The sequence below is a fragment of the Hippoglossus hippoglossus genome, chromosome 3, assembly GCF_009819705.1.
Source record: "Hippoglossus hippoglossus isolate fHipHip1 chromosome 3, fHipHip1.pri, whole genome shotgun sequence".
Taxonomy (NCBI): Eukaryota; Metazoa; Chordata; class Actinopteri; order Pleuronectiformes; family Pleuronectidae; genus Hippoglossus; species Hippoglossus hippoglossus.
The window spans coordinates 1,583,888-1,593,199 of NC_047153.1; the positions used below are offsets into that span (position 1 = coordinate 1,583,888).

At 46.2% G+C, this 9,312-nt stretch overlaps 1 protein-coding gene across 3 annotated transcripts; it reads right to left on the minus strand.

The window, feature by feature from the left end:
- Positions 1–2,397: 2,397 nt before the first annotated feature.
- LOC117752456 (calcium and integrin-binding family member 2-like) lies at positions 2,398–8,294 on the minus strand. Of its 3 annotated transcripts, none has more exons than XM_034569794.1 (6): positions 7,758–8,275; positions 6,563–6,597; positions 6,024–6,135; positions 4,990–5,137; positions 4,713–4,908; positions 2,398–2,975 (listed from the first exon to the last, which is right to left on the minus strand). In XM_034569794.1, exons 1-6 carry the CDS (start codon positions 7,806–7,808, stop codon positions 2,954–2,956), a joined length of 564 nt encoding a protein of 187 aa, XP_034425685.1. In that variant the 5' UTR covers positions 7,809–8,275; the 3' UTR covers positions 2,398–2,953. The 3 variants fall into 3 exon arrangements, with proteins under 3 accessions (XP_034425685.1, XP_034425667.1, XP_034425675.1); XM_034569776.1 differs by lacking the exon at positions 2,398–2,975 and adding an exon at positions 4,543–4,673 and having other exon boundaries at positions 4,705–4,908; positions 7,758–8,289; XM_034569784.1 differs by lacking the exons at positions 2,398–2,975; positions 6,563–6,597 and adding an exon at positions 4,543–4,673 and having other exon boundaries at positions 4,705–4,908; positions 7,758–8,294.
- Positions 8,295–9,312: the final 1,018 nt, after the last annotated feature.

Sequence of the window (9,312 nt, forward strand, 5' to 3'; positions counted from 1 at the left end):
TGTGTTTTGTTGTGTAATATTGTGTGTTGTGTATTGTAAGTTGTGTTGTGTGTTGTTGTGTGTTTTGTATTGTATGTTGTGTCATTGTGTGTTCACAGGAGCAGCTGTTCTTGGTTTTTCTTCTTCTGTGGTTTCATCTTGTTTACTCGCTGACTGAACTGCTGCCAGGGGCCTGAGGGTCGCTCGTCATCATCCACCACAGAAGAAGAGACCACGCGACCTTTGACCCTGAGCATCTCTCCATGTCTTCCACAGTGAGACATCTGGAGACAACCAATCACACGCTGAGCTTTGGGTTGTGTGATTGTTACAGAGCTTCAGGGTTCAGCTCCAGTCACAACACACGTGATCACAAGAACACATCTGGTCTGTGGTGGATCTGGTCCAGCAGCAGTTATGATGAACCACAGAATAAACCCAGGAAGTCGTCTCCATCAGGAGCGAGGTGAGACGAGTCCATCGAGGACCCCCCCCCCCCGCTCCACTGGCCGCTCTCAGCCAACTGGTGGAAATAACTGACATTGTTCAGATCTCTGTGGGAAAACAACTCCTGCTGCTTCTTCACGTGAGAAACACTAACTCCAGAAAATGTCCAGACACTATTTTCAGGACATTTTCCAGAGTTCATGTCTGAAAACAGCTGATGTTTAACTTCTGTCTTTTTCTCACAGACGTGTTGACGTGTCCTCGAGGTTCCCAAGCTGCTGCTTGATGACATCATTAACGTCTCGTCGAGCAGGTTTCCCCATGGTTCCAGTCTTTGTGCTAAGCTAGGCTAACAGCTACAGGCCAAGATGTGGAGGAAATTGAAATCTGACAAACACAGAGTGAGTATTTCTGTGTTTGATGAAGTCAGAGGTTCACTGAGTTCATCACAAACTCTCCAGCTCTTCATGAGCTGACAGTCCAGCATCTTGTTGACCTCATTACATCAGCTCAGCTGGAACCGTGCGCTGCCACCTGCTCTGTGTCCACAGACACTGGCTGTGTCCAAAACCAAAGTTTTTAAACATCATTGTTTCCCACAATGCATTGTGAAAAGTAGACTTCCATCGATTGTCACTAACGAGTGACTTTATACCATATTTATATTTTCCACTGGCTCACGTTGTTGTTGTTCATCATAATCCTGCGACAACGACGTCATTGCCGGAGCAGAGAAGATGACCCGAGTAGTGTCAGAAAGCGTTTCTCTCTTTTCTCAATGAGCTCATTATATAGTTCTTTATATAGAAGTCACGATATAGTGAAGTAGGGAACAGTTAGTGGAGGATTTCAGACACAACCACTGACTCACGACCTTTGACCTCCCTGCTCCTGAAGCTCTTATCACAGTGAAGCAGCTTTTTGTTCCACCGACACGTCGTCTTCTGAACGTCAGACTTTTCCTCAAGGAGCGAAATGTGATTGGTTTTATATCACGACTGCTGCTGTGTCATGTTATCAAAGATATCACGTTTCAAATATCAAACTTTCCATGTTTTGATTCTGATGATCTTTTTCTGATGCGTCCTTCAGGCTCAATCTTTTTAATTTTTCTTCAGTTGATTCATTTCAATCCTCAGCTTCTCTGGTTCAGTCTTGATCTTCCTCGTCCTCTACTTGACTCAGCAGGTTTTTCTTTTCAAACTATTCAACTATTTCAGCTCAGGTTCAGCTGTCTTCAAAATGTATTTTCTTCAAATTCGGCAGCTCAGCAGGAAATAATTTTTCTACTTCAAATTCATTAAGTTACAAGTTTATTCAAAAAGACCTGATACTTGTTTCTCTTTAATGAATCTTAATTGTTTTATTCTTCACTTTTCGTTATTTTTGGGACAGTCCCGTCTCTGACCACCAGAGGTGAGTGTAACACAACAAACCAGAGGCCCAGGAGGTTTGTGCTGTTTCACCACAAAAGCAAGAAAGATAAACACACACACACACACACACACACACACAGACACACACACACACACACACACACAAATACACACACACGGGCTGCAGGTGGTGTCCTGTGATTGGAGCATTTGAAGTGATTGCTGCCTGATGATTGGACGGACTCCGTATTGCATCGTCAGCTGTGTTGAGGTTTTAAATGTCATCAGATACGACACCGAGCGTTTCTTTGTCTTTATATAAACAGTGAAGTGGCTCTAATCGCATTCACGTGAAACTGAAGCTGAGAATTCATGGACGTGTCAGGAGACAGAGGAGATCGATCCGTCTGCAGAGACGGAAACACGACACGTTTGTCTGGAGGCAGCGGAGCAGCATAATATCACAGTAGAAGAGTGACTGCAGCTCTATGGATCCAGCTCCTCGCACCTGCTTTGTAAAATAAAAGTCCAGGATTTGTCTCAGTTTCATCAGGAGAATTTATTTCCTGTAAGAGAAGATAAGAGTCGTCGTGAAGCCACAGAAAAATCTTTTATTTGAGCGGAGCCAGAAAAGGTCAGTGTTGATGAGCTGTTCGATCAGGTTTGTTACAGGTGAGACGACAGAGCCCTTCCATCAGCTGATCTACAGGTTACTATGATTGTCATTGTGCATCACAACGCTCACGACACCACGCGTAGAAAGTTGCTGCAGCTACAAGCGATTTACAACATGCACGTCATGAGGAAAGATTGCATAGCTCTTCACTGTTTGCCCTTTAAAGGTGTGCTTTTCAAAAAGTCTCTGTCAAAGCACTGGAGTCAGAGAAGCCCTGTTGTGTGTCCACATGTCCACAGGAGACGTCCGACCTCAGAGACGCTCTCCTGGATCAGATCTGCTTGTCCTTGCTCAGAATTTAACGAAGAGAAAAGTTTCATGCACAAACTGTTGATCTGTATTCACCAGAGACCAGACCTGAGTCCGGCCTCGTTTCCTGCTGAAGGACGTCTGGAGGACGTCTGGAGGACGTCTCTCCACAGGTGATAGAGAGGACAGGCACTGAGGGGGGGTGAGGCATCTCTCCTCTGTAGCATCATATTCGTATGTGAAAGTTGCTGCAGAGAGAAGATGACACGTGATGTTAGATCCAGAGCCCCCCTCACCCCCTCACCCCCTCACCTCCCTCACCCCCTCACCTCCTCACCTCCTCACCCCCCCTCACCTCCCTCACCCCCTCACCCCCTCACCCCCCCTCACCTCCCTCACCCTCTCACCTCCCTCACCCCCTCACCCCCCCTCACCTCCCTCACCCCCTCACCTCCCTCACCCCCTCACCTCCTCATCCCCCTCAGCCTCTCACCTCCCTCACCCCCTCACCCCCCCTCACCTCCCTCACCCTCTCACCTCCCTCACCCCCTCACCCCCCCTCACCTCCCTCACCCCCTCACCCCCTCAGCCTCTCACCCCCTCAGCCCCCTCACCCCCTCACCCCCTCACCTCCCTCACCCCCTCACCTCCCTCACCCCCTCATCCCCTCATCCCCCTCACCCCCTCACCCCCTCAGCCTCTCACCCCCTCAGCCCCCTCACCCCCTCATCCCCCTCAGCCCCTCACCCCCCAACCCCCCTCACCCCCTCAGCCCCTCACCCCCCAACCCCCCTCACCTCCCTCAGCCCCTCACCCCCTCACCCCCCTCAGCCCCTCACCCCCTCAGCCCCCTCACCCCCTCATCCCCCTCAGCCCCTCACCCCCAACCCCCCTCACCCCCTCAGCCTCTCACCCCCTCACCCCCTCAGCCCCTCATCCCCCTCACCCCCTCACCTCCCTCAGCCCCTCACCCCCCAACCTCCCTCACCCCCTAACCCCCCTCACCCCCTCACCCCCCTCACCCCCTCAGCCTCTCACCCCCTCATCCCCCTCAGCCCCCAACCCCCCTCACCCCCTCACCCCCCTCACCCCCTCAGCCTCTCACCCCCTCATCCCCCTCACCCCCCTCACCCCCTCAGCCTCTCACCCCCTCATCCCCCTCAGCCCCTCATCCCCCTCAGCCCCCAACCCCCCTCACCCCCTCATCCCCCTCAGCCCCTAACCCCCCTCACCCCCTCACCCCCTCATCCCCCTCAGCCCCTAACCCCCCTCACCCCCTCAGCCCCTCACTCCCCCTGTCACAACAACTGAGTCACTGTTTCACTTTTATCATTTTTTTAGAAATCCACCTGTTCATGCTGACATCACTATATTTCATATTTTATATTTCTTGTTACGACCTGTCCATGTTTAGCCTCCGCCCTCTTGTCCGAAAAGTCAGCAGGGAATGGCTCCCCCCCCCTGCCTCCCCCCCCCTGCCTCCCCACCCCTTGCGAGATAATGACACACACACACACACACACACACACACACACACACACACACACAAACTACACACACTACACACACACACACACACACACACACACACCAAGGAGACTGTGACCTGCAGCGCACACGTTATCTCACATGGTTGCCATGGCAACAAGAGCCTCGTCTCCAGCTAATCTGTGGTTGAGTATGATGGACAGTTTTACGACTGAACCCCCCCCACCACCCCCCACCCCTCAGTTCTTTCTGCTTGGTTTGGGCGGAGGAATGAAAGTGTGCTGAATCGTCTGCAGTAAAACGAGTTTGATCGAGATGCTCTGTTGGTTCAGTGGTGAGGACTCAGCTGACCCCCCCCCCCCCCCAACAGACACACACACACACACACACACACACACACACACACACACACACACACACATTGTTACTGATGAAAACTGCAGCTTTATAATAACGATCCCGACAAATGAGCGTCAAATGAAAAACAACCTTCGTACCTGAGGAAGTCTGGAGCCTTCGAGATCATGTTCTCGAAATCGGCAAAGGACAGTTTCCTGTCTCCGTCGAGGTCGGCCTCCTCGATGGCTTTGTCACACACCAGCGTCACCTCCTCCGGCGTCAGCTCTCCTTTGGTCAGCTTGTTCAGAGTCTTCTCCAGGTCCTCCTTGCAGATGAAGTTGTCCCTGTTATAGTCTGGAGAAGAGGCAGAAGAAGATGAGGGACCTTCCACAGTGACGTGAGACGCTCGGTCAGACAACATGTGCAGATTGTTACCGTAGATCTTGAAGGCGTAAATGTTCTTGAGTTCTCTGGGCGACGTTTCACACAGAGCAGAGAACATGTCCACAAAGTCATTGAAGCTCAGGTTCCCCTGTCCGTCCTCGGAGAACGTCTCCACGATTCTGTCTCTGAACGGATTCTCCTGTCAGAGCAAACACACACACACACACACACACACACACACACACACACACACACACACACACACACACACACACACACACAATAACAATTAATAAATCTGTTTAAGTTGTACGAATCTGGCAAACAATCAAATAAACTTCCTGTTTGACCTAAAATCAGCCTCATTTATAAACACTGACCCTGAGTGAAGTCGTACATGTGAACGTTGACACAAATTTTCTCGGTTCACATGTACAACAAAAGTAACGATAATAATAATGTAGATGCGTTAAACCTCTCGCCTGAATGTTTTCCACATTTTACTGTTGTTGTGAACGAGTCGGACCCGGACAATCTCCTGCTGCTTCTTCATATGTAAAAGACAAAAACGCCAGAAAATGTCCAGAGTCAAGTGTGTTTGATCTTTAAACAACGTTGATGCTGTGACGACTGAGTCTGAAACTGTTGTGTGACATTTGACGTCTTGTTGTGTGTAGAGGCTAATTCACACTTCTGCGTCGAAGCTACGTCCTCGGTACGCACGAAGAAAAGAAAGACGTCGTCCTTGTTTGTTCCTTCAACTCAATTCAAATATGTCGCTGAAATGTGACGCTACCAAGAGGACCAATCACAGCTCTTGTGCTCTGCGTCGCCTCGACCTGTAGTTACAGTTTTGGGGAGGTGCATGTCAGGGTACAGCGTAGGACTCTGTGAAGGATACACGTCTACGACGTAGCTTCAACGCAGACGCATGAATTGGGTTCAAAACAGTCGTCATGTGAGAGGAGACCAGTGATTGGACCAAACGTGTTTGAATTAAAAACATGTTGAAACACCAGCAGTGAACAGAATGCGTCTCTCAGACTCGTCAGCAGGTGGCGCTGTGGGCGGACTGACAGCTCTACCTTCAGCTCAGGCATAGTGATGATGAGCGTCAGAGGAACTCTGATGTCGGGGTTGTTGGTGTAATCCAGAGGAACTAAGTGTGGAGCCAGTTCACGATATCTGCCATGTAACCTGCAGAGGACGGAGAGATCATGTGACACAACATACAACTGTTACATGAGTCAGACTGTCAAAATAAAATGAGCTGAACTGACTGTGATCAGCTCCTGTTCTGTCACAATAAAAGCATCTGAACTGACTGTGATCAGCTCCTGTTTTGTCACAATAAAAGCATCTGAACTGACTGTGATCAGCTCCTGTTCTGTCACAATAAAAGCATCTGAACTGACTGTGATCAGCTCCTGTTCTGTCACAATAAAAGCATCTGAACTGACTGTGATCAGCTCCTGTTCTGTCACAATAAAAGCATCTGAACTGACTGTGATCAGCTCCTGTTCTGTCCACCAGCCTCCATCAGCCTCCCTCCAGTAACAGATGTAGTCGTCTCTGTGGTGATGGTGTTTGTGAGATTTGTGAGATGAACATGTTGATAACTTACCGCAGGATTTCTTTCCGGGTGAAGAAGGTGCAGTCCTATAAACAAACATGTAAACAAACATGTAAACAAACATGTAAACAAACAGATGGAGGTGATGGAGCCACAGTGAGTCACAGAGCAGCTGATCCTCAGGGAGGGTCTTCTTTCACATCATCAGTCAACATCAGGATGTCGAGAGACTGGAGCTCAGCCAATCAGACACTGTCTCTGCTAAAATGTTCTCATCTCTTGTGTTCTCTTCTAATCTGTGCTAATCTGCTCTGGTCTCTTCTGTTCTGTCCTAATCTATCATGTTCTAATCTAAACTGTTTTGTTCTAATCTGTTCTGTTGGAATATGTCCTGTTCTAATCTGGTCTCTAGTCTGTTAGGTTCTAATGTAATTTGTTCTGCTCTAATCCATTCCGTTCTCCTCTGTCCTATTCTAATCTGATTTGCTCTAATCTAATCTGTTATAATCTGTTTGGATCTCTAATCTATATCCTCTGACCAATCGTAGATTGTTATTTAGATGTTTCTCTGATTAGATGGATTTGATTGTGTTTTTGGGACTGACCCGTGTTCAAATTGTAATCTATGTTATCTGTGTAATCTATATAAAAACTGTTTAATCTGTGTAAACATGGTGTAATTTGTGTAAACACAGTGTAATATATCTAACTTTAACACGGTGTAATCTGTGTATTATATGTAAACACAGTGTAATCTGTGTATTATATGTAAACACAGTGTAATCTGTGTAATCTGTGTGAATTGTGTAATCTGTGTTTACATGGTGTAATTTATGTAATTTTATGTAATATATGTAAACACGGTGTGATCTGTGTAACTGGGTGTAGTCTGTGTATTGTGTGTGAACACAGTGTAATCTGTGTAAACGCGGTGTAATCTATGTAATCTGTGTAAACTGTGTAATCTGTGTTTACATGGTGTAATTTATGTAATTTTATGTAATATATGTTAACACGGTGTAATCTGTCTAAACTGTGTAAACTCTGTGTTATCTGTGTAAACTGGGTGTAATCTAGGTAATATATATATAAACACTGTGTAATCTGTGTTATCTGTGTAACCAAAGTGTAATCTATGTAATCTATGTAGTATATGTAAACACGGTGTGATCTGTGTGTGTAGTCTGTGTATTGTGTGTGAACACAGTGTAATATGTGTAAACTGGGTCTAATCTAATGCAGTCACCTGATAAGCCTCCAGCTGCTCGTCGGTGAAGGTTGTCTGTTTGTTTCCCATCGTGCTGGACTAATTGTCCCATCACACCGCTGCATCACACCGCTGCATCTCACTGGCCCCCCGCTGATCTCAGACCATCCATCAGCTGGTCCTCACACATCCGCTCCTGGTCTGGATCTAATCCTCCTGGTCTGGGTTTAATCCTCCTGGTCTGGGTTTAATCCTCCTGGTCTGGGTTTAATCCTCCTGTTCCAGGTGTTATCCTGGTCCGGGTATGAACCTGGTCCTGGTCCGGATGTGATCCTGGTGCTGGTCCGGATGTGATCCTGGTCCTGGTCCGCGTCCTGTTGTGATCCTGGTCGTGGTCCGGGTATGATCCTGGTCCTGGTCGTCTCGGACTCTGAGCTGCAGAGGAGGAGATGCAGGGAGCAGCCTGATGCGTTCAGGTGCTCATCGTAAAACATAACCTTCTATTCAAATATCTGCTTCAAACGGAAGAAAGTGGAATTCCCACTGAAATCACCTCCGTGGGTCACATTTACTTCATCATACATACCAGACAATTATATATAAAACTGAATTTATCAATAGAGAGGGTCAAAAATCATGTTTTATGGCGTCACGAAAGATTCCTGAGTGCTCCTGAAGGCAGCACAGAGGATGTGCCCGTCATTTAATTTCTTTGATTTAAATTTATTTATTTCATCTTCCTAAAGTTAAAGTCTTTAATTGGCTGAAATTAAAATGATTCATATTTTTTATTTCATATCGTTTTATGTATTCATGTATCTTCTCAGTCTGAGCTGTGATGATTTAACATGAAGTGGTTCTGAAAACGGATCCGCTTCAAATCCCTGAATCCTCAGCTACACGACAAGATAATACATATACAATGATATACACCAATATATACAAATGTACAAAATATAAAAAACATTTCAAATAATTGCACAATCCTACAAAAATATTATTGTAAAAAGATAGAAGGTAATGACGTCAGCCTGCAGGTGAAGACGTCATCCACTTCCGCTGTGCACCAAAGATCGTCTATTGTATCACAGGTGAATCACACCAACGTCCTGCGAATCAAAATCAGTCATTTTAAAATTAATTCAGTGTTAAATTTCACATAAGAATGTAATATTTAGGATGAATAATATTAAATAAAGTTGACAGTGTATGAACATCAAAATGACACAAACTAAAATCTGAGCTCTGTCAATAATAATTTGTTTTTAATCCATTTAACCAGCGATGGAAAATAACAAGTTCTTCCTCACCTCTATTATATATGATCCCATCCTGCTCCATACACATATACACATAGATACACAAGTATTTATTTATATTTTCATATTTTACTTTTCAGAGGGAAAGATTGAACTTTTTCCTGCACCACATTTATCTGAAAGCTTTATTTACTGGTTACTTCACAAATTCACATTTTCACAAACAAAACAAAATATAAATTGTTGATAACAAAATAAACAATACATGTTTTGTGTTTATTTCTCAGTTTCTCCTTTAAATTGTCAGAATGATTTCCACTTGCAGAGATCATCTG

Coding starts and splice junctions, on each gene's coding strand:
- LOC117752456 (XM_034569784.1), bottom strand. CDS start 7,843: ATGCAGCGGTGTGATGGGACAATTAGTCCAGCACGATGGGAAACAAAC. Junction 5,138..6,023: donor TCACTATGCCTGAGCTGAAG/GTAGAGCTGTCA, acceptor TTGCTCTGACAG/GAGAATCCGTTCAGAGACAG. Junction 4,909..4,989: donor TTACGCCTTCAAGATCTACG/GTAACAATCTGC, acceptor CCTCTTCTCCAG/ACTATAACAGGGACAACTTC.